Below are 23,924 nucleotides of genomic sequence, written 5' to 3'. Positions count from 1 at the left end.
CCACACACCCCTCGGGGCTGCATTCTTTGGCATGTCGCTACATCACTCCGTTTTCTGCCTCCACCTTCACGTGGCCGTTTTCTCTCAAAGTCCCACTAATTGTCTCTTTCAAGCTCACCTGTCATTGGATTCAGGGCCCATTTGAATAACACAGGATGGTGTTGTCATCTCAAAATCTTTAACTTAAATACATCTGCAAAGACCCTTTTTCCAATTAAGGTAACATTCTTAGGTTCCAGGAATTAGGACAAGGACGTATGTTTTTGGGGAGCCAGGAAACTGACTCTACTGAACTTCTTGACTCTGTGAGTTTATGTCTGTCAACAAAGTTGTGAAGTCTTCAGCCTTTATTATTTGCAATACTTCAATTATCTTTTCAACACTACACATTTTCTGCTGTCCTTCTGGGGCTCTTGTTAACCCCCATCTTAGATCTGTTGTCATTGTCCCATAGATCCCTAGGGTCTGTTCATTGCTTTTCTCCCTGTCTTTTTTTTAGATTGGATAATTTCTGTAGATCTATGTTCAAGTTCACTGATTATTTCCTCTGTCATCCCTATATGTTGTTAAGCTCATTCCGTAGTTATTGTTACATTTCAGTTACTGTAGTTTTCAATTCTAAAATTACCATTCGGCTCCTCACATCTTGTGTTTCTTTGCTGAGGTTTCTACGTTTCCATTTTTTTTTTTTTTTTTCAAGAGTGCAGTTGCTTGTTGAAGCATTTGCAGTAAGAGCTGCTTTAAAATCTCAGATCATTTCAGCATCTGGGTCCTTGTGATATCAGCGTCTGTCTATTTGACTTTTCTCTTGCCACTTGAAATGTTTCCAGTTCTTCAAATGCCTCGTAAGTTTGGGTTGTATATTGGACCTTTTGAATGTTATGAGATGCTTGCTCTTATTTAAATCCTATTGAGAATGTTGATACTTTGATATCAGTAGGCAGACAGCCTTGTTAGTTTCATGCCACAGTTTTAACCTGCCCTCTGCGTGCTGCGGTTCCCGTGCGGCTAAGCTTTTCAAGCCTGTGCAGCCCTGTTCAGCGCTGCCTCACCTGGGCCTCGCTCAGTGGTCAGTCTGAGGTCTGGACGGCAGGCTGTGTCCAGTTCTCATTACCTTTGGCATCCTGACTGGGAACAGATCCACAGAGTTACAGATCAGAGGGAGAGCCCAGGAATTCACAAACAACTTGGGAGTTTGTTTTTCCGCATGTGTCCCTCTTTGTGTTGCCTCTGATACTTGATCTTCCCAGGACTCCCTTTTTGGGTCTCCAGTCAGAAACGGGAGGTTTACTATGCCATGCACTTTCTTCAGTGTTATTGTGTCTGGGACCAAATGGCAGGACAGAGAGGAAAAAAAGAAACAAGGAGGTTCCCCCCCATCCTGTTGGGATCACAGTTCTACCTGTTGGAGAGGAAGGGTCCCCTCACTCAGGGTTTTAAACCCCTACAGGACCCTGTTACCCATGATGTCGCTGCAGCCACCTTGGGATTGCCTAGGGTTAGGGGTGTGAGAACAGAGAGAAGAGGGGGGGAAATGGGAGGGGAATTTCCAACTCTGAGCACACTCCTGCTTAGTGAGAATTAGAGGGCTTCTTCTAGAGCTCTTGTCTGTCCTCACTGCCCCCTGCTGGGTGGTAGGCTACATTGCATTCAGGCCAGGGAACACCAGAGGAGAAAAAAATGGTAAGTTCGCCAGTGATACTCAAATCTTTGTCTTCTTTCCAAGTCAGCCTTTAGCTATTTACTTTTCAGTCCTCAAATATTTGCCCCATGCATTCGTTCTGTCCAGGTTTTCTAGCTGCATTTCGTGGGAGAGACAAGGCCAAGTGTGTTTACTCCACCTTACCCAGAGCCAGCGTCCTCCCCTATTCCTTCCTAACCTCTACTCTGCATCACCTCGACCTTCAGGAAGTGATGGTGGGGAGCTACTCTGGTGGGACGACTGAGGCTCTGTTGTCACAGTGTACTGTGCGTACACCAGCGTCTTGGGGCTCCCACTGTCAAGGGACAGTGCTGTCTTTACTGTCTTTGCTATTTGGGCATCATGACCTGGTGGCACTGAAAGTAGTTGGAATTGTTTTGTAAAGTGAATACTTTTGTACAATCTGAAGGTACATTTTACGTTTCATTTTTAGACCAGGAAAGTCATCTTACTTTTTGCATTTGTGTTCTCACTGTAGGGTAATCATGCTGTGTTATCACACTATCCTAGGTTTGCCCAAAGGACCAGCCAAAACCCCGACTCAAGTCATACATACGAGAGTGTAAGTAATGAAGCCCTTTCCTGGCAGTGCGCGTAGTCAGATTACCATGGCCAAAAGGGAACTGCTGCTCCTTAATTCTAATGTTTTTCTCAATGTCTCTTTGAATTTATAATGTATTGATGTAGGCCTTGTTAGGACTTTTCCTTTTTGTCTTTGTAATCTTTTTTTTTCTTTTGATTTTTTAAAGTTACAGTTGACTTACAATATTATATTAGTTTCAGGTGTACAGCATAGTGATTAGACATTTATTTAATTTACAAGTTGATCACTCTGATAAGTCCAGTACCCATCTGACACCATACATAATTATTACAATACTAGAGGCCCAGTGCACAAAATTCGTGTACTGGGCGGAGGGGTTGTCCCTCAGCCCAGCCTGCACCCTCTCCAATCTGGGACCTCTCGGGGGATGTCCAACTGCCGGTTTAGGCCCGATCCCACATCCCTCTCACAATCTGGGACTGCTGGCTCCCAACAGCTCGCTTGCCTGCCAGCCTGATCACCCCCTAAACACTCCTCTGCCAGCCTGATCGATGCCTAACTGCTCCCCTGCCAGCCCGATTGCCCCCAACTGCCCTCCCCTGCTGGCCTGATCACCCCCAACTGCCCTCCCCTGCTGGCCTGATCACCCCCAACTGCCCTCCCCTGCTGGCCATCTTGTGGCAGCCATCTTTGACCACATGGGGGCAGCCATCTTGTGTGAGGGCGTGATGGTCAATTTGCATATTATCTCTTTATTATATAGGATTATTGACCATAGGCCCTATGCTGTACTTCACATACCCAGGACTGTTTTTATAACTGGCAACTTGTACTTCTTAATCCCTTCTGCTTTTTCACCCATCTCCCCAGGTGCCCCTACCATCTGGCAACTATCAAAAAAGTTCTCTGTATCTACGCGTTTGTTTCTGTTTTGTTTGTTGGTTATTTAGATTCCACATGTCACTTTATGCCTTTCTATAGGGTCAAGATATTTTTGTTCCTGTTTGTGGCTGAGATTTTATATTTAGTAAAACCACAAAATCTGGATTGAGGTAAACAGGGTGTGGCAAAAGTAGGTTTACAGTTGTAAGTGAAACAGTTTTTATTCTTGTATTATTATTTATTATTGTATTATTTTCCATACCAACAACTGTAAACCTACTTTTGCCCCACCCTGTATATTCCTGCTTTTATTTTTTTAAAGCAACATGTTTCTTCAGAATTTTACATGGGAAATGAGGTGTAATGGCATGAAGACAGACAGAAAAGCAGTAAATGTTATAAGTGGTTATTAAAAAACTAAAGTAATAGCTCAGAATTACTAATTTTTGTCCAGTTAAGAGCATACGGTTCTTAGAATAGTGCCCCTTGGAAGCCTCGGAATCTAATTTGAAAAAAGGGAAACGTACTGTAGAATGTTGATGTGACTATGCACTCTGTTTTCTCCAGCTTCCGGAATATCAAAATTCAGTATTACTACAGCCGGTGAGTCTACACACCGTTCCAGCCACACCGTCAAACCAGACACTGCCAGCCTTGCCCGGCAACCACCCAGGTACTCGGGACTCTATCATTTGCACTAACAAGGGAAAACTGAATATGAGTCTGCAAGAGATGTATTGATAATCGAAAATAACAGAGGAAAAATGAGAGGAGTTTGTTTGCATTTTTAAGTTCCATGAAGTAAATTCAGGGTAAATACCACTCTGACATTAGGACATTATCAAAGTGCTTGGGTTGTGCTGAATATTGTATTTTGAGCACTGAGGTAAATGAACCGTTAGCTGAAGTTTGAAATCCTTTTGTTGTATAGATTGGTTGCCATGGGAGTAGTGTTAGAACAGCAGTGTATTTGTTTCCGGTTGTCAGTCTTTGTTAGGATCTTATGTTTGACGTCTAAATCATAAGAATACTAATTGTGCGTATTCCCTTGAAAAGCACAATGTGTGTTTACTGCCTTTTTTTTTTTTTTTTTTTTTTGCCTAAAGCGATGACGAAGAATGATCTCCAGCTACCCAATTACTACGAGGTAATGGAGTTTGATCCCTTAGCTCCTGCTGTCACCACAGAGTAAGTCATTTACAGAATGATTAATTTATTTTGTCTTGGTTCCCTTTGGTAGCAGTGCTAACAGGGCTGGCTTATATATTTAACTTTGCTTAGATCTTGGCACAAATTGATGACCTTATTAAAAATGACTTATGAGGCTTTATGGGAGCTGTTGCTCTTAATGGTCTTACCGTTCTCGGCCTTGTGACTGAAAAATAAAAACGCTCGGGTTGCACATTAAGAAGTAACCGGAACCATCATGTGCGTTAATGGATTCCTCGTGGATGGCTTGGCAGAAAGCCGGGTTTTCTCCTGATTGAGGACACTAGTCACTGATTAATGACATAGTAACACCACACTGATGGGATATTTTAGCTGTGCTTTGACTCCTAATCCGCCCCAAAACTCATATAAGAACTTGGTGTTAGTCTTCACTACGTATGACAACAGTGTGCTTAAAATGGATTAATAAAGCATTAGTAAAAATTACTTAACTTGAAATCCTTAAGGCACCATTATTTTTTGATATCCTATAGGTCAAGTGTATAAAAATATTTCTGGGATGGTAGGCTCATTAGAGCTTTAATATATTTTGATTGACTGAAGATTAGCCCCCAAATTGTTAAAAATGGCCAAAGTATGTTTATAGAAATCATTGTTCAGGAACTGGCAGCCTGCACGCTGTATCTTTGCCTACAGCTGTGCAGAATATAAAATATGCATTTAAAAATTAATAGCCAACACTGGGATATTTCAAAAAATACCTGGACCTATGGATTTAGATGCCAGACCTGCATTTTCACATGCTAGCAATAGGTTGGGGCTATGGAGTGGCTGTCTCCTTAAGGTTAGGCAGGCTCTGTAGTCCACCAGGCCCCTTGGCCTGGCCTCCTGCATCCACTCATTTGACCTGCCTGGCATGTGGAGGCATTTGAGGGAACACCTGGTACAAGGACCCCAAGGAGAGAGGTTTGGTACATTCAAGGACACAGAAAAGCCAAAGTTAAGAGCAAAGAGAGCAACAGGGAACCTATTACCAGATGAACATCAGTCAGAGGACAAGTAAGATGAGGACTGACAATCAGATAATGGATTAAATAACTGGAAATCATTGGTGATTTAAAAAAAAAGTTTTTATTAATTTCAGAGGGAGAGGGAGATAGAGATAGAAACATCAATAATGAGAGAATCATCAATCAGCTGCCTCCTGCACAACCCCTACTGGGGATCAAGCCTGAAACACCATGTGCCCTGACCAGCAATCAAACTGTGACCTCCTGGTTCATGGGTCAGTTCTCAACCACTGAGCCACATTGGGCAGGCTCATTGGTGATTTTGGTAAAAGCCATTTTGGTAGATGGATGGGGACAAAAGCCAAATTTCTGTGCATTAATAAGAGATGGAGTAGTGACAGTAAGTGCAGACACCAGAAACTTAAACACGAAGGGATGCTGGGAAATGGTTTGGAAGCTAGAGGGTTACTGAGGTGATTACCAAGTAGACAAGGGATTAGGGACTGTATTGTTGATGCTGGAGCATCTATGAATGCTGAGGGGTAGGATCCAGTAGGCAGGGAGAGGTTCAAGATTCGGTTGGGGAAGGGGATAACTAAAGGAGGTAAGTGTTTGAGAAGCCAGGGCTCGAAAGGATCCCAGAAGTAAATGATGATGCAGATGAAAACAGACTTGAAGATTCAGTGATGGGAAGATGAGGAAGTATCCATATCAAGGCATTTGATTTATTAAGAAGTGGGGTTTCTGACTCAGAGTGAGGAGGGAGATAAGAGACTTGAGAGTGAAGGAGGCTGAAATAGTTTTGTGGAAAATGAAGACAACATTTAGTAGGGAAACTTTTAAAAATATCTGGACCATGCTAGGGCTTTGTGATATTGATGACCAAGACTTCAGTGATTTCTAGATTTTTCTTCAGCCATGTATATGAATGTCATGTTTATAGATATATTTTCTAGCCACATACATATTAAGACATATATAAAGAGTTGAATGAAGGCTGTCATAGAAAAATTATTATATATCATATACATTATATATAAAGTACAAAGATGACATTTAAGCTAAAGGTGGCTCAGGAGTTTGGACTGTATTAACATAGATTATATAAGCTAAAGTTAATATATTTTATAAAATGTTTTAAAACCGGGAAAAGCTGAACCATTTTTCTTTTTTTAAAAAGCGAAAGCAAACTGTCCAAATTTTAGCCATATTTTTCATTAAGTCGCAATTAAAGTGAATGGACTATACAATACACATATCATTAAGATGCAGAAGAACTGCACCATTAGGATCTAAGAAAGCTACAACGTAAGATTCAGGGCAGATATTTTTGTTTTTATTCACTTAAACAGCCTAAATGGCTAATGGAACCAGAGATTTAGTTCAGTTAAAAGTCAAAATAGTGCTTTGAAAGTGATATGTAACCCTTTTGCCACAATGGCTTGTTTGTTTCAGAGCTATTTATGAAGAAATTGATGTTCATCACCGCAAGGGCACTCAAAATCATAGTGACTGTTAAGGTAAAAACTTCAACTTACACACCCTTCATTCCACATTCTACAGGATCTCAGTGTAGTTATCACTTTCTCTAGTTAGTATTTACATTTTGTAAGGGCCATCTGAGTCTCTAATACTTCAATGAGTGAAATATTAATATACAAGTTCCTTCAAATCACTCAATCGAATGAACTATTTGTTCACCAATGAAATACACTGTGAACTTGTTAACTAAAAATAATAAATCTTGGGAATGCAGAAATTCATGTGTATAAAAATATTAATGCTAACAAAAACAGATGATTAATAAAAACTTTTTAGCACTAGAATCAGACATCTGTCTTATATGTGCAATTGACACCTGTTAACTGGGACAGGTAGAAACCATTCATTGTTAATCCAGATAGGTCTGGATTATTTTTATTTGCTGGACTAGTCATCCCACTTATTTATTAATGAATGCATGGCCACTAATAATCTATTGACCTTATTTATTCCCCTTACACACATCCCCAATGGAAATAGTACATTCCCCCTTTCCTCTACTAGTATGTGGCCCTCTAGTTATCAAGGAATGGGAAAAAAGAAGGAAAGAATGGGGATGGTTGACTATTTTCTGTTTATTCTAGGTGAAAATGAAGGACCAGCTCACTAGCTGCATTAGGGGTAACAACTCCAAGAGGTAGACTGTCCAGCTGTGAGGCCCAGAAGACAAGACCTACCAACACTTCAAAACCAGGGTGGAACATTTCTCCTTGCCAACAGTGAAATTTAAATAGAAGAGTAACAGTTCAAGCTTTATCTAAAAAAACCCTTGCTTTTAACATATATTCTCTTAAAACTCCAACAGAAGACAAAATTCATGTACTGAGGCCAATCAGGTTAATTGGAGCACCTTATGTTTCTCAGGCTTTCCTACATTTAGAAATCATCACATGGCTGTGATGAGAGTAGATGGATATTATTTTATTACAAAATAATTCTGAATAGATGTAAGCACAAAATGTGAGAAACTAAATGTAGTATTCAGGAGAATAGTGAGTGCCTTCATTTAACTAAAGCCGAATATGTGCACTTTTTTATAAATAATATTCTTGTTTAGAATTGTGAATTGTAAAAACCTTAATATTGTAGTTCCTATTTCAGGTACAGGATGCTACATCAAGTTGCCTTTAAATACAATTCTTTATAATACTAAATGTTCTCTTTTTCTTTTTAATGCAATTTAAATTTTTTTTAAACAAAGACTACTGGAAAATATTCAGAATTATACATTCATTTATATCATAAATTACAATGACAAATAAATTACTATTAAAACACTTTAATACATCTTTTTTACAGTTTGTTCATTGCAGAACTTATGGTGTCAGTAATCTTCACATTTCCCACACTTACATTTAACATTCAGGGACTTGGAGAGATCACTAGAAGCTAGTAGACACTTGCATTTCATTTCAATTTCATGATACCAAAACTTCAAAGTAATTATTCAGTACTCTGAATGTAAATCGCCCTAGATCTTAAAGGAAAAACAGTCCCATCTGAAATCAGAATGTAATCTTTGGGCAAACTGTTAGGGCTTAGTGATTCCCCTTCCATTTGGAGCTTTTCATATAGTGACTGTACACAATGAAAAAAAAAGTAGTAACCAAGTGTTTTAGAAATATAGTCAGAAGTTCTGACCTAGAACCTGAGACAATACTGGGCATAAAAAAAAAAAAGTACTACTACAGGTATGTAGTGCTAATAATTTGGAAGGGGACCATGCCTACATATTTAAGAAACAAAGCAGTTTCTTTTATTACTACTTAGCAAAGTATGGTTTTGAACAGTCATACATTCTAAATAGGCATGTGGATTCCTTATGATAAAAAGCTGAATCTGTTCTCTCAATTTTAAGTAGGGTAAATTAGTTGGGGGGAAGAACAGCAGTACATAATATTTAAAATAGAAAGCATAAAACAGAATAGAATACATTATTGTAGAATGTTTCTCTTCTGAGAAGACAAGATACATGATTTTTCAAAAATCACAAGTTTGAAGCAGGACTTAAGATACTGACTTCAATTATAGCCTGGAACTGGCAACTGGTGGCCCTCCTTTGCTTCAAAAAAAGTATAAGAAAGAGTGATGAGATCAACATTCACCATTCTTGGATCTTCAGCAAATTCAGGATCAATGTAGAAAAACACTGGCATATCTACTTCCTCTTGTGGATTAAGCCTTTGTTCTTCAAAACAGAAGCACTAGAAGTTATAAAAAGGTATTAGTTTAGTAATATTTCTGTTCTATTATCTAGAGTAAAAACTAATGGTGCATTTATTGGCTTTAATAAGCATACTGTTAAACATAATCTTTAAATTCTGTGATAGGGTAACAACATCTTTTCATCTTAGATTGAGTTCTGCTTTAAGGATCAAGAATCAACAAATTCTTCTAATCTTAAAAGCAGATTTCCATTTAGTTTGGCTCTACACCTCTACATAGCTGTTATAAACAATGAAAAAAAAAAAAACAAACAGTTTGAAGTTTAGAAGAAATTAGTTTTCAGAAATCAGTACCTACTAAAGCACTGCAGTAAATTTAGTGCTAAACAGTTTTTTTTGTACTTTTATCATATTCTATAGTTTGCATTTAGTTGTACCTGTATTTTATTGAAATACTGTCCAGCTTCAAATGGTACAACATTGTATGTAGAAATTCCGATTATTGGTTTGTCAGTAGGATTCTTAGCTTTATAAAAAGCCAGTGCAGTCTCTCCAGGTACTACCTGTTTTTTAAAAAAACATATACATTATCAATAAGTCTCACATAGCTCCTTCTTTCCCTACTAAATCAGTCACATTATTTTTCCTATCCATCAGACCATAATACCTAATCTAAACTAAGAGCCAGCAAAATAGTGAATACTACCCATGAACACCTGATTTCCAAATTTTACTTGTATATATCAGTGAAGAACCAATGCCCTAATATGCATACTTAGTTATGGAGTCTGTCAACATTTTGAAATTAAATTTTTTTATTTTATTTTTTTTATTTTTTCTCATTCTTACTTTTCACTTTTTATTTAAGTACTAGAGGCCCAGTGCATGAATTCATGCACATCGAAAGGAAATTAATTAGAAGACATTTTAATATCGCTATTTGCCCTTTTGCTATAATAGAAGTGTCAACCAAATTCACAATTGACAATGACAGAAACACATGCGTGCAATTGACGCCATTTGAAATTAAATTTAGATGAGTGTTTCCAAAACTGTGAAACAGTTTTAAGTTTCACTGAATTTTTACACTGAAAAAAAGTAATCTTTTAATACTTACAACAGGTATTTCTTTGATCACTTACATATATTTCTGTTTGCTGAGGTCTAAAGTTCCACTGGAGACTTGCGTGCACATCTGCATTAAAGGTGACTTTAATGATGCGATCCTTAACAGGCACCATGTTCTCAATCTGGTCTGATGAATGACCTGCTGCTACTGATCCTCCAAGTCCAGTAGTCTAGAAAAAGAAAGAATAATATGTATTACTTTTAGGTGCTGATGATCTATTTATTGGATAAAATCATAATTTTAAAAACCATTTAACTTTAATAACACAATAGGAGCCAAGTTTATGTACTATCACTGACCATTTCCTATGAATGTGTCAAATGATTTAACCACTTTTGGGGTGTCAAAGGCCTAAATTTATTTAAGTCGTATTTTCTCAGTAATCACTCGGTTATGTGGCATGGTCATAAATGAGTCATTTGGAAGACAGCAGACTCTTCACTGATAATACAGCTCAGAATATTTAGCTTTTCAATAAGTATACTTTCCATTATTCCTAGTATTTCATATCAACTATTATTAATAGAAAGAAAATTTACCCACAATCCTGTCATTTTAGTAAAACTATTTAAATAATTCAATTTTCCTGTCTGGTCCTTTTTCATATTATAACTTTTACAGCAGATTCATTTTAGCTTCACTTCTGTAGTCTGCTTTTCTCAAGCACCGTAAGTATTTTCCCATGTTGGTAAATGTTTTTGTAACTTTTTTCTGTATTTTTGGTGTAGTATAGCTTTTCCAGATATCCATCAGTTAGAAAACTTGATCCCTTTGGCCACTTAATGAACTACTCATAAGACATCGGAATAATCTGTGTATGACACTTCTTCCCTATCTTTCTTGCCATTATTTCCTTTATCATCAGAGATGCTTAAAAAAATATTCTTACTTCCAGGCTCATCATTCTTCTGATGCTTGAGTTTGCCAGAATTCTGGTCTCCGGGTAATTAATCTGTTACTATACTAGGAAAAAAATACCAAATTTGAGGCTAGGGAAAGACTACCAGCAAAATATAATTTGACTAACTCCCGCTTATTACACAAGTCAGCTAGCTTCATTTGACTGCCATGCAAATTACATTATAACCCTGAAAGATGCATCAGAGGGCAAGCCTTTATCTTTGTGTAATATGTAAGTATATTCTTCTGCCCAAGAAGGCTATAATGCTTAAGTTTTAACATATAACTCCTTTTCCTTAAGAATTCGAAATCACTTGAATATAGATTCCTTAAGGCACTCTTTCTGAGTGGCAGTCTTCGAATATAGATTCTTTAAATTTATGTCTGATGATTACAGAAATTGAATAGAAAAGGGCACTGAGAAGAAAATATGCCCTGATCTCTAGTCTAGTTCTGCCACTAACTGAATCCAAGAACTCAATAAATCTTACTTTCTTTGGGCACATGTTGAAGGCTCATAAAATGAGGTCACTGTATTAAGTAGTTTATATAAGCCCTTATTTTTGCCTCTAAAGTTCTGAGTCCAAAAGTGAATGAGATACTCTTTAGGAAATGTCACTATTTAACATCCAACTGTGATTTAAATTTAGGATCATAAATTACAACTGCTTTTACTTTTCTGCCCTGTGCTTGCACACATGTGCACAAAATATTGCCATTCACTAATGACATTTGGGGTTGGATATTTCTTTTTTTGGTGGTGAGGTGGGGGTTTCTGTCCTGTTTATTGTTAGACTAGTGGCCCAGTGCATGAAATATGTGCACTGGGTGGGGGGGTTGTCCCTCAGCCTGGCCTGCACCCTCTTCAATCTGGGACCCCTTGGGATCGGGCCTAAACTGGCAGTCAGACATCCCTCTCGCAATCCAGGACCACTGGCTCCTAACTGCTCACCTGCCTGCTGGCCTGCTCGCCGCGCCCCGCCCCCCCCACAGCCTGCTTGCCCCCAACTGTCTCCCCTGCCGACCTGATCACCACCAACTGCCCCCCTCTGCTGACCTGCTCGCCCCAACTGCCCCCCCCCCCTGCCAGCCAGATCACCCCCAACTGCCCTCCCCTCCTGGCCTGATCGCCTCTTATCCCCTCTGCCTCAGCCCCACCACTGGCCTTGTCTGGAAGGTCTCCCGGTCTAATTAGTATATTACCCTTTCATGAGTATAGATGTTTAGCAGCATCCCTAACCTCTACCCACCAGATACTAGTAGCACCCTCCTGCCAGGCTGTGGCAACCAAAACGTCCTCAGACATTGCTAAATATGCCCTAAGGAATAAAATCAACTTGGTTTGTGGAGGTCCATACTTGCTGTTTTGTGTTCAGTTCCGCTGACTGAACCAACTGGTAGTTTTGGGATTCAGGCTAGCTCTAGGCTGGCCTCTGATGGAGACTAATTCACATTCCACACTCATCCTCCACAAATCAAGCGATTGCACTTTCCCACATAAATGCTGATATCAGGAGACTGAAAAGTCCCTTTGACTTCTGTTTCGGTTATCACACAAAATAAAGGTAAATTAATCTCTGTAAACTCAGGGGAAGTTAGACAGGTATGAACAGTGGAATCAAAGATTCTGAGGCATCTTTAAAAATATTGCTAATGGCCCTGACCGGTTTGGCTCAGTGGATAGAGCATCGGCCTGCGGACTGAAGGGTTCCGGGTTCGATTCCAGTCGAGGGCATGTACCTTGGTTGCCGGCACATCCCCATTGGGGGGTGTGCAGGAGGCAGCTGATTGATGTTTCTCTCTCATCGATGTTTCTAACTCTCTATCCCTCCCCCTTCCTCTCTGTAAAAAAAAAAAAGAAAAGAAAAGAAAAAAAAATATTGCTAATGCCTGACCCCCACTCCAAGACATTCTGATTTAACTGGTTTGGGATGTGATTGATCTGGCTGTCAGTTTTTTAAAAAGCTCCCTGGTTACTCCAATGCCCACCCCAGCCAGAGCAGCAAATTATTACTTTAAAAAACTATGGAGACTATATATGAATTAGGTGAAGTTTGCCTTGGCCAGTGGTTCTCACAACATTTGTTTGCATCAAAATCAGCTAGAGGACTTATTAAAATACTGACCCCCAGATTCCTGATTTGAGTAGTTCAGGAGTTGGGCACAACAATTTGCACTCAAGTCCCAAGGTGATGTGGATATTGCTGGTCCCAAGGACCACACTGAGAACGAGCTAGATTCTGATGAAAACGGAGCCCAGGATATGAACGTTACAGTCATAAATGAACGGGGATGGGGTCCTCAAAGGCCTAATTCATGTCTCTTTTTAGAGATAAAAAGCTACGCCCAGTGTAAGCACAAGCAACACGCAGACTCCCATTTCCAGGGTGAACCTGCGCACATACACCATGTGGCTCACTGAGTTAACGTACTAATTAATATACGCTACATTTTTTAAAGCGGGCACGTGTGCAAGCAGCAGGAGGGTAAAGCAGATTGCTGGGTTCCGGAGTGCAGGCTGCGGACCTTTCCGGTGAGCTCAGAGACCAAGGAATTTCACTCGGCAGCAGGATCCCCACAGGGGGCCGGGTCCCACTTGCAGCTTTGCCGCGAACTTCCTTGGTGACCTTGGCCAAGTCACCTTTTTGAGCCCGTTTTTCCTCTCCGGGCAATAATCTCGGGACGTCCCAACAGGACCCCGCCCCCTGGGCAGCGGCAGCCCTACCTGGCAATAGAGCCGATAAAGAGGCACGGCGGCATAGGACGCCCCCAGCATGCCCACGGCGGCCGCGGCCATGTACGTGAGGACGGTTTTGTTTCGCCGCCGCCATTCCTCCTCCTGCGCGCGCGCGTGCGGGTTCGTGCTCTTCGGCCGCCGCGCCGGCTGCACGGCCAGGTCTCGGGCCAGGCTCGAGCGCCTCCACGTTCCGAGCAGCCTCAGCCCCTTCTCAGCACCTCCCGCCCCACTCCTCTCCGGCCTGAGACACTGCTCTACCCTCTCCGCAACGCCGGTCGGGGGCCCCAGGGGACGCCAGCCCCAGCCGCAGAAAGCGACGCGCCTCCATCCCGGACGCCAGAGCCCTCCCATAGCGTCCGGAAAGGACGCCCGCCGGTCACGCACGAGGGGAGATCTCGCGAGGCCTGCTCTGTCTCGCGATACCAGTGTTGAGCCCGCCGCTGCCTTGGCTACCAGGCTGCTGGGGAGGCTGACGCCTGGAGCCGAGCTACGGAGGCCGGGTGGCCAGGTTACGGGTAAGTTCGCGTTTTGCTTTAGGACTGTTCCTCCCACTTGGTTGCGCTCCTACTTATCTAACTTTTAGGAACGCGCCTTACATTCCTCCGCGTGCACCCGTCATCCCTCGGGGTGGTGTCCCCGGTCTTCCTGAACTGCATCAGTCTTTGTCTCGACCCGGTGGCCCCCCACGGCCGCGGTCCCGCGGTCCTTAGACCTGGGGTACTCTGGCCGCCCGCCGGCTCCTGACCGCGCAGCCCTGGGCGCTGGGACCCCCTGTCCTAGGAAGCCTTCCTTGGATAACTAACCGCGGCCCCTCGAACCATCTCGTGCATTTTTCTCAGCCCCAGGGAATCGGCGTCCACTGCCCTGACGCCCCTTAGCCCCCAGCGACATCGCCGCTGGTGGGGCAGGAGGGACGCTGTCCATCTGAAGTTTGGTTAGAGTGGCCAGGAACCGAAGAGCATTTAGCGAAGGACGGAAGGAAATGGGGATGTTCCTCTTGGGAATTAAATGTTTGGGGGATGTGATCGCTTTCTTCCGTTATCCCACAGGACCGACTGGACAGCAGAGCGGATTTTGCTGTAACGGAAGGAAGCAGCTTTCTAGAAACTATATGTAAAGGAGCGGTAAAGAGCTCGGATTCAGAGGTTAGGTCTGGGTTCATTCCGGGGTCTGCACTTTGGCCTGTGTCCTTGGGCCAGTTATTTGACCCAAGACTTGGTGACCTTATTTGTAAAATGGGGAATCCTAATAGTGAGATGATGCATGTAAAGTGATTTGCACAGAGTGCCTGAGACATAGTAAAAAAAAAAAAAATTAGTAAATGTTAGGCTTTCTTTCTAATGACCAGAGCTGCCTGAGAAGTGATTTTCAGTAATTCATTTATTTATTTCACTGTTCCTGTGGGCCAGACCCTGTTCAACCTACTAGGGCTACAACATAAAGTCAAGATCACTTCTGTTATGGAGAGTCTTTTCTTCTGATGACTCAGGAGATGATCAAGTAACAGATACATAAATAAGAGAATTTCACACAACAATCTGTACAATGAAGACAACGGAATAAGATAATAGTGTAGTTTTATTATTTTTTTCTTTCAAAGGTAAACATTTTATTTTTTAGGAACTTTGTGCTACACATTTTCAAAGAGCCACATAAGAAAGCAAAAATGTTACCCTCCCCTCATCCTGGAAATAAATTAGAAGGGCATACAATTTCTTTTTAAATCATGACGCTTGGAAGTTTAGCACCAGCATACAAAATAAACAGAAAAGGGGGCGGGGGCATTTACTATATATTTCAGATTCCTTTGGTTGGGGTTCTTCCCATGTGGTATTATTATTTCTTCTTTTGATTCATATTACCAAAACAGTAAAAATCAGGAAAAATACATATAAACTTAGTGGTTGCTGAAATTGGGGAGGTTGCTGTCTTGTCTTCTGTGCAGGCATTCCTGGAAAAATTGGTTGACATTCTCTTTTTATATTTGTTTTGTAAAGAATAATCGTGCCAGGCCGGTGTGCCTCAATGGTTGAGCATCACCCTATGAACCAGGAGGAGGTCGAGGTTCGATTCTAGTAAGGGCACATGCCCAGGTCCCAGGCTTTATCCCCAGTAGGGGGTGTGCAGGAGACAGCTGATCTGTGACTCATTTATTTATTTCACTGAAACTCTCCCATCATTGATGTTTCTATGTCCCTCTCCCTCTTTCTCCCTCTGAAATCAATGAAAAAAAAATTTTTTAAGCCAATAAAATCCAAGCACCTTTTGACTCTTTTCTACTCTGGCACAAAAATCTCAAGATTATGTGATTCTACAAATTTATTTTTTGTTTGTTTTTTATGAGAATGTTTGAAAATCTTTTCATCTGTATCTCCCTTAGTTCTTACACCAGATTGTCAGCTCTTTCGGGACATGACCTGTCATATTTTAAATTTCTTAACAGTGTAGACTCAAATCCCATGCAAATGTTAATGTCACTGAAAGCAAGCGTACATTCCCTCCAACATCCTCTAGGCAACCTTTTCATGTAGCAACAGGTAGCAGTACATATAAATGTCAGTCATAGTGTCTTTGTCTCGGGCTCTATTATTTTATTTTGTTTTGTAATTGCAACTGAAACTATTCCTTTCCAAGGTATAATAATCTTGATAGCAATAAAGTGGTGCTAGCTGAAATTCTTGTGAGTCTGAGTCTGCTTGTGATAATGCATAAATAATTACGATAATGAGTACTACATAATGGATTCTGCCTTGAATGGAATGGGAGCACCTCAGGGCAAGACTAGTACAACCTTGTTCTGCAAGTAGAGGTGTTGATTACAAAACGAACTTAAAACATAAGGGACCTGACTGAGAGATTTCAGACTTGACACCTTTAATTTGTAATGTCATTGCTCGGCCGTAAATGATTAATCTTTGTGAACCCTTTCTAGCTAGTTATCTAGTTAGATACTAGATATGATCGTGTCTAATTTTACATAGTAAGTAAAATAGGTTGTTATTTTTATATAAATCATTTTAGGGGTGGGGACTGAGAAATGGTAAAGGTTGAAAAGAAAGGAAAAAGAAATTTAGAGTCACACAATGTTTTCCTATTGTGTTTTATTGCTTTTCAGACTTTCTGAAGACTTATGGATTATAAAGATGTGTTATTTTTAAAATTTGGTTTCTAATTACCTTTTGGCATTTTAATGGCTAATATAAATTGAGGAAGTTGCAACTTAAGTCTTAGTATGTTAGTCACTGGGCTGTATTTTGTAACTGTCTATCTAATAAAGTTACTGGGTTCATTTGGCAATGTGAAATACCTAGCAATTAATCTAGCATTATAAACAACTGTTTATTTGGTAGCTATATGTTACAAGATTTTTCCTGTACCTAAAGGAGGAAGAGTAATGCATTTGAATAAGTAGTAAGAACAAGTGAATTCTAGTTTGCTTGAGACTAGGCTGAATATTCACTGTTTCCCAATTAAATTAATCCACACTCATGGCATGAAGTTGCCTTAGTAAGTCTGGATATCCTAGTTTCTTATTCTTGGCATCTTCCTTTAAGCCACATGTTTCAGGGGCCACTCCATTTAAAAGGCTTCAGGGGCTACGTTTATGTGATTGATAGATAAGATGAAATGAAAACAGAAACCATTCACCAGTAGAAGCCTTTTTTTCTTTTCAAGTTGCTTTTATCAAGATCAGGGCCAGCTTCATGGTTGGGTGCCCGTGCAGTTGCACAAGGCCCTACTTTTAAAAGGGCCGCTGGCTTAGTTGGGCCTTGTATTTGGTTTAATGCTCTGCTGTCATGATCTTGAAATAAATTTTTTTAACAGGGACTTGCATTTAAATTTTGTACTGGCCCCAGTATACATATTATGTTCCAAATGAACTAACTGACTGACATTCTGACATAATTCAGGCTAAAGCGCAATCAACCTAAAAGTAAGAGAGAAGGCAAAAGGCCAATTCAGGTCTCCCAAGAATAGCCAGGTTGTATGAAATAAGGTCAAGCAAAAAACCCAAACTCCTTTCCACACCCCATTAGACCCTCGTTCTCTCGACCCTGCCTACTTCTCTAACTTTATCTCCCATCTATCTCTGTCTGCATTCACCATGCTCCATCCACACTCCTCTTTTTATAAAAATGTATTTTTATTGATTTTAGAGAGGAAGGGAGAGGGAGAGAGAGATGGAAACATCAACAATGAGAGAGAATTATTGATCGACTGCCTCCTGCACGCCCCACACCCGGGATCAGGTCTGTAACCCAGGCATGTGCCCTGATGGGGACTGGAACCAGGACCTCCTGATTCATAGGTCAATGCTCGACCACTGAGCCACACCTCCTTCTATGCTGTAAACGCCTTAAATTTATTTTGCTGCTTGAAGCCTTTTCTCTGCTGGGAGTACTTTGTCCCTCAGTTTTTCTTCTGGCTGATCTATTATTTGGATCTTGGCTGAGACACCACTGCCTGACCTAAATTAGCACTCCTCTTCCAGACAAATTTGATTATACTATCTTTTGGTATCTGAAAGTTCATTTTGCGGTTTCCTTTTTTTAAAAAAAAATTGTTTTTTTTATTGATTTCAGAGAGGAAGGGAGAAGGGGAGAGAGATAGAAACATCAGTGATGAGAGAGAATCATTGATTAGCTGCCTCCTGCACACTACCTCCTGGGGATTGAACCCACAACCTGGGCATGTGCCCTTGACGAATCAAACCTGGGACCCTTCACTCCCCAGGCGGACGCTCTATCCACTGAGCCAAACTGGCTAGGGCTGCTGTTTCCTTTTTTTTTTTTTTAATTGTTTTTCTCCCATCACTAAAGGGTAAACACTGTAAAAGCAGGGACCTTGGATTGTTCAGCATAATAACACAAGCCCTTAGCATAGTGCCCTGTAGGACTGTGCTGGGTAAATGTCTGGTGGATGAGCGCATGAGTGTGGCAAGCAGAAGGGAGTCAGAGAGTCTACGGAAACTTCTGAGAACAGTGAGTGTGACTCTGAGGAAGATCTCATGTTTCAAGAAAGCTAGGAGTCCTTTGAAGCCTTCCGGCATTTCCCACAGGATTGGGCTGTGTTACAGGCGGACCCTATGTCCGCCCCCGAGACAGATGAGCAGCATTGCTGAACTGTTTAGATTCCTGAAAGGGAAAAATGCCCGGGGAGCTGGGAAATTGCCCTTGGGTACACAAGAAAGGAGATAGTAAAAGAACCCTCTGACCTTTTATATCTTGATTTTCTGAAACTTTAATGTCATTTTAAAAAAGATCAATTAAGTAAAGTCTACCCCAGGGAAGAGACTTATTCCTGATTTTTGTCAGTGTCCTTAAACAGCTGTAGGGTTATATAAATAGTTAATGCTCTCTTGAAGAATCTCTGCTGTGATAAAGTGTACAAATTACTAGTTTGAGTTCCACTTCTGCTGCCATTTTTAACTGAAAATCCGATTTTTAAAAAAGTTAACTTGATTATGGTATCATCATTGATTTATAACAAACAACGCATATTGAAAGTGAAACGATTTGCTGTTTTGACATGGGTATTCATTTGTAAAACCATCACTATTGCCTAATATACCTATGAAGAAACGGGCTCAGAAAAGCCTAGCAGCTCAAATTGGAACCCAGGTGTGTCTGAAACCAAGGCCCATGTTCTGGGTTCTGCAGCCTGAATTCTAGCTGGGAAAACAACCAGTGACCGATTCTTATTTGGGTGGGGAAAGTACACAATCTCTGTGTACTTTCTCATTAATTTCTTTAATGAGAGGGTTGTGCTAAAGGATCCTAAAATCTTGTATAGCTTCGTTTGTATACTCCATTCATATTTCTTATGAAGAGGTGGTAAATCTCTGTTCAACTATTTTTTAACTCAATGATACCACTGTTCTCTGATTTTTACAGTGGATCTGTGAGAGAGATCAAAACACTTTTTTCTTTTCATAGGAAAATATTGAAGAAGCTGTGGAGTGATATGAGTCAGAGTAATCCAGGATCTGCAGGAAGTCCCTCCAGATAGTTGGTGAGACAATAGGAATTTCTATGTTCTTCAGCAGTGTGCTGTATAATTATTTTGCAGACATTCTGACTATGAACTTCCTAGCCTTGTGCTCAGAAAAGACATTTCCCTCCGTCTTTTATGATTACGTGCTTTTTACGCTTACTAACGGTGGAAGTTGTAGTAGTTACCTAAAGCTTACCTGTTATTCTTCACTTCTGTCAGAAGTGCAGCTTTCATATAGATGTAGATGTTATGATGATACTAGAGGCCCAGTGCATGAAATTCGTGCACAGGTAAGGTCCCTAGGCCTGGCTGGCAATCAGGGCCAATCTGCAGGGCAACCAGAGGGGCGATCAGGGGGCCCCCATTGGCACCTGCCTTGGCCGCCCGCTCACTGGCCCTGCCCCCTGCCTCCGCCGCCAGTTGCCTCCCTCTGCAGGGGGTGACTGGTGGGGCGATCAGGGGGCCCCTGCTAGCACCCGTCTTGGCTGGCCTGAGGCCTGTGGGCAGCTCCTGCATTGAGCGTCTGTCCCCTGGTAGTCAGTGCGACCAGTCATTCCGCCGTTCGGTTGATTTGCATATTAGGCTTTTATTACATAAGATAGGTATACCTCGATACCTTTATCTATCTCTCTATCTACAGTACTATCTTTACATTTCTCAGATACGATGAGCAATGACTAAAATGACATGGCCCAAGATATATAAAATTCATCTAACATCTGTACACAGGCACATATTGTTTATGTGCCAAATGTATGTAATGTTTTTATGCAAAGTTATAGAGCACATTTGACTGTTCCAAGACATGACACTTTGTTTTCTGCTTCCCCAATCTTAGGAAAAGAAGAATTTATAGACTCTTCATCAGATTTGCATTTGCACGGCTGTTAAATGCAAGGCTACTGTGGTGAAACCATGAATAAAAATTCATCTGCTGCAGTACCATCCCGTCCACTTGAAAAGTAATTGTTAAATTAAATTCAGTATGTTTTGAACTATCATAGTTTTAAATCTGTCGAATATTAGTGAGTATCTGGTGGAAAGTGTTATACAGCTAACAACCTGTGGTCTGGGACAGCAGTAATGAGAAGTTGATCAATAATTACCTTTTAGTGTAAATCAGTGTAAAGGGCAGATTCTGCAATCTCTTTTAGAATTATTTTTAGAGATTGCTTTATAAAATTGATCTAATTTTTGAATACCTAAAATATTGTATAATTTCAGTATAAAAATAACATAAGATTAACTTTTGCTGAGTAACAAACCACCTCACAGGGCCTTGAAAATACAAGCTTTTATTCTTTGCCATGGTTTTGTGATTAATTCTTCTGGTCAACACCAAATGATGTTGGGTAGCCTCATTCACATGTCCTGGGGCCTAGCTGGGAAGGCTGGATGCTGGATGCTCTTTCCACCTAATCTCTCAGCTTCCAGGAGGCTAGTTCAGGCTTTCTTTCTTTTATTTTTATTATTATTTTTTTAATTTCAGAGAGGAAGGGAGAGGGAGAGGGAGATAGAAACATCAATGATGAGAAGGAATCATTGATTGGCTGCCTCCTGCATGCCCCCCACTGGGGATCAAGCCCACAACCTGGGCATGTGCCCTTGACTGGAATCGAACCCTGACCTCCTGGTTCATAGGTTGATACTCAACCACTGAGCCACACCGGTGGGCAGTTCAGGCTTTTTTATGTGGCAGTGGAATGGTCCCCAGGAGAAAGCACATGTGTTTGTCAAATGTCTATTTTCCTCACATTTGCTGGAATACCATTGGCTGAAGCAATTTAAATAGTCAAGTCCAAATTCAAGGGGTAGAGATGTAGACTTTCCTTTTTAATTGGAGGAACGGTAGAGTCACTTTCCAAGAGGCATGCAGACAGGGATGGGAAGAATTGCCATTCTGCAGTATGAACACCCACATAACAAGGCACATTCAGAGAAGGCTTGCTTTCATGCTTGTCCTTCACTCTATGGCCTCCTTTCTCGTCTAGATAACCATTTTTATTCTTGTGGTTTTGTTCAGTGCTGCTTTTTTGCATATACATATAAATATAAATATACATAAAGGTTATGTATGTGTGTATATGTCCATGAACCACATAATTATATATATCTTTTCTCCAGGTGATTAATTCTTTACAAGGTTCCACTATACATTAGATGTCCACTGTTGCTTACATAGTAAACAAGAGTATACCAGCCTTTTGACTCAGGTTCACAGGTCTTCCCTGGAGAAGGGTGCCAGGCTTGTTAAACTCAGGGGTCTTTTCTGATGCTTCCTCCTCTGACCACTGGAAAGGTCCTGTCTCCAAGAGGCACCAGCCAGGCCTAGCTGCATGGTGTGCACAGAGCTCCATGTCTTGGTGCTGAACAGCTTACTCGCTGGGACAGCACAGAACTTTTTCCAAATACTCTGTGCAAATCAAGCCCACAGAGAGAGTCATATGACTGAGGCAAAATGTCCCCAAACACTGGGCTCCAGCTCCCAGAGGCCACTCGCCAGCATATTCCTAACAAAAAGGCAGCATGTTATATATACTGTTTTAACTTTGTCTTTTTTTTTTAAACTTAAAATGATATCCTGGTGATCATTTCAAATCACTTTTAAAAAAGATCTTTCTTGTTCCTTGTTATAACTGTGTAGTTTCCTAGCATGTGGACGTACCGTAGTTTATTCAGCTCTGACCAGAGTGTTCTAAAACGTAACTTGGGGGGACACCTTTCACAGACGTTTAGACACATTCTTCTTTTCTAATGGCATTGCTCTTATGTCTGACGGAAATCACAGCCTGAGCAGTGCTTTGTACCAGGAAAATACTTCTCCCAATTAAAAGGATAAACTTTTTCTTTTTTGCAATTCAAATGGAGGTTATATTTCTCTTACTTTAAATGGCCACTTTTACTTTAAAGTCATTTACCTAACTCATTAAAATATTTAGTATTGGAATTGTTCAATACTAAATAGTCTAAAAATCAATAAAAGCAAATCTTTTCCATCACCTTTAATAAATTTTTAAAATTTATCTCTATTATATTTTTGAACTATTTTTGTTTGTTCTTCAAAGAAATAAGCATTATTGCTGTATTTTTTTTATGGTTTGGTTGTTTTGTAGAGAAAATTAAAATTACAGATAAGACAATCTATTTGATTGCTTTTGTCTCACCATACTTTTTAAAATGTAGTTGCTGGAATGTACTGACTACTTTGAGTTATCTAGATCCAAGAATTTGATTCAACGAGTAGTTTAAGGAGAAAGTAAGATCTCTTGTAACCTGTGAGTGCTAATTTACTTTATCTTAGGGATCCTGCCTTGCAGATGATTACAGTTACCAAGGAAACAGGCCTTGGTCTGAAGATCCTCGGAGGAATTAACCGGAATGAAGGTCCCTTTGTGTATATTCAGGAAATCATTCCTGGCGGAGACTGTTATAAGGTAAAAATGAAAAAAAAAAAAAAAACCTTCACAAAAAAACCCCACACAAACCATTAGTAACAAGGTTTGTTTTCTATCTCATCAGTATAGTCTTAGTATTAGCTGAACGTCCCCTGTGAACAAAGGAACTGGAAAATAGGCCTGTTACCCTCAAGGAGCTTTACCCTAAGAATGAATATGAAATAAAATGTGAAAATAACAGACTTCAGGCTATCACTAAAGGTTATAGATTTTTAATTTATGCTATTCAACTCTTATCCTATTTTTGGTTGAGAGAAATTATATTTGAAGACGTGTTGTTATCTCTAGATTGCTCCGAGTTTGGACCAAGTTGGATCACTTAAGCTTGAAGTATATTCATTTATCCTATCCTAAATGCAAAACAAAATAAACACAAACACTCAGCAAATAAAATTTGTTCATTTTAAATTTACTGTAATTTTTGTTCAGTTTGTTAATTATATCACTAATTACTTGCTCAAATGAGAAATTAGGGTTAGAATCTATATGAGAAATTAGATTTAGAATTAAGATGAGAAAATATCCTTTTTTTAGGAATTAGAAAGTCTTACTCTTCTCTTTAAGGTAAGAAATATGTAAATCATTAGTCCCTTTTTCCTAGGCGGCTCAGACCCAAATCTGAAGCACAATACCAGCAACTTAGTTAAACTGGTTACTATATTTGTGTTCTCATTTCTCTTGGATTGTATTTGCT

General features: G+C 40.4%; 3 protein-coding genes across 8 annotated transcripts in view; 2 read left to right on the top strand and 1 right to left on the bottom strand.

Annotated features, from left to right (window-relative positions):
• Window positions 1-8,088, top strand: part of TOM1L1 (target of myb1 like 1 membrane trafficking protein) — a 49,554-nt gene extending 41,466 nt beyond the window's left edge. The window contains exons 12-16 of the mRNA XM_079797224.1: window positions 2,213-2,264; window positions 3,696-3,801; window positions 4,235-4,316; window positions 6,764-6,828; window positions 7,435-8,088. Coding sequence (XP_079653350.1) covers window positions 2,213-2,264; window positions 3,696-3,801; window positions 4,235-4,316; window positions 6,764-6,827 — 304 coding nt within the window. The 3' untranslated portion in view covers window position 6,828; window positions 7,435-8,088. The remainder of the gene's footprint in view (window positions 1-2,212; window positions 2,265-3,695; window positions 3,802-4,234; window positions 4,317-6,763; window positions 6,829-7,434) is intronic.
• A 63-nt stretch (window positions 8,089-8,151) lies between these two features.
• COX11 (cytochrome c oxidase copper chaperone COX11) lies at window positions 8,152-14,175 on the bottom strand. The gene is made up of 4 exons (XM_079797229.1): window positions 13,770-14,175; window positions 10,158-10,313; window positions 9,453-9,578; window positions 8,152-9,054 (listed from the first exon to the last, which is right to left on the bottom strand). The coding sequence occupies exons 1-4, from the start codon at window positions 14,130-14,132 to the stop codon at window positions 8,872-8,874; spliced, it is 828 nt and encodes a 275-aa protein (XP_079653355.1). The 5' UTR covers window positions 14,133-14,175; the 3' UTR covers window positions 8,152-8,871.
• Window positions 14,176-14,225: 50 nt separating this feature from the next.
• STXBP4 (syntaxin binding protein 4) overlaps window positions 14,226-23,924 on the top strand; it is a 172,620-nt gene continuing 162,921 nt past the window's right edge. For 4 of the 6 annotated variants that reach the window (XM_079797222.1, XM_079797220.1, XM_079797218.1 and 1 more), the window contains exons 1-5: window positions 14,226-14,296; window positions 14,831-14,926; window positions 19,718-19,793; window positions 20,614-20,737; window positions 23,077-23,209. In XM_079797222.1, the coding sequence (XP_079653348.1) occupies window positions 20,667-20,737; window positions 23,077-23,209 (204 nt within the window). In that variant the 5' untranslated portion in view covers window positions 14,226-14,296; window positions 14,831-14,926; window positions 19,718-19,793; window positions 20,614-20,666. Of the gene's footprint in view, window positions 14,297-14,830; window positions 14,927-19,717; window positions 19,794-20,613; window positions 20,738-23,076; window positions 23,210-23,924 lie in introns of those variants that run through there. The other 2 variants (XM_079797219.1, XM_079797223.1) reach the window with 2 other exon arrangements.

This window comes from Cnephaeus nilssonii (assembly GCF_951640355.1).
Source record: "Cnephaeus nilssonii genome assembly, chromosome: 19".
Lineage (NCBI taxonomy): Eukaryota > Metazoa > Chordata > Mammalia > Chiroptera > Vespertilionidae > Cnephaeus > Cnephaeus nilssonii.
The sequence above is the reverse complement of the archived record's forward strand: the minus strand, read 5'-3'. Positions and strand labels throughout refer to the sequence as shown.

Coding starts and splice junctions, on each gene's coding strand:
- COX11 (XM_079797229.1), bottom strand. CDS start 14,132: ATGGGAGGGCTCTGGCGTCCGGGATGGAGGCGCGTCGCTTTCTGCGGC. Junction 10,314..13,769: donor TTTATCGGCTCTATTGCCAG/GTAGGGCTGCCG, acceptor TTCTTTTTCTAG/ACTACTGGACTTGGAGGATC. Junction 9,055..9,452: donor AGTATTTCAATAAAATACAG/GTACAACTAAAT, acceptor TATAACTTCTAG/TGCTTCTGTTTTGAAGAACA.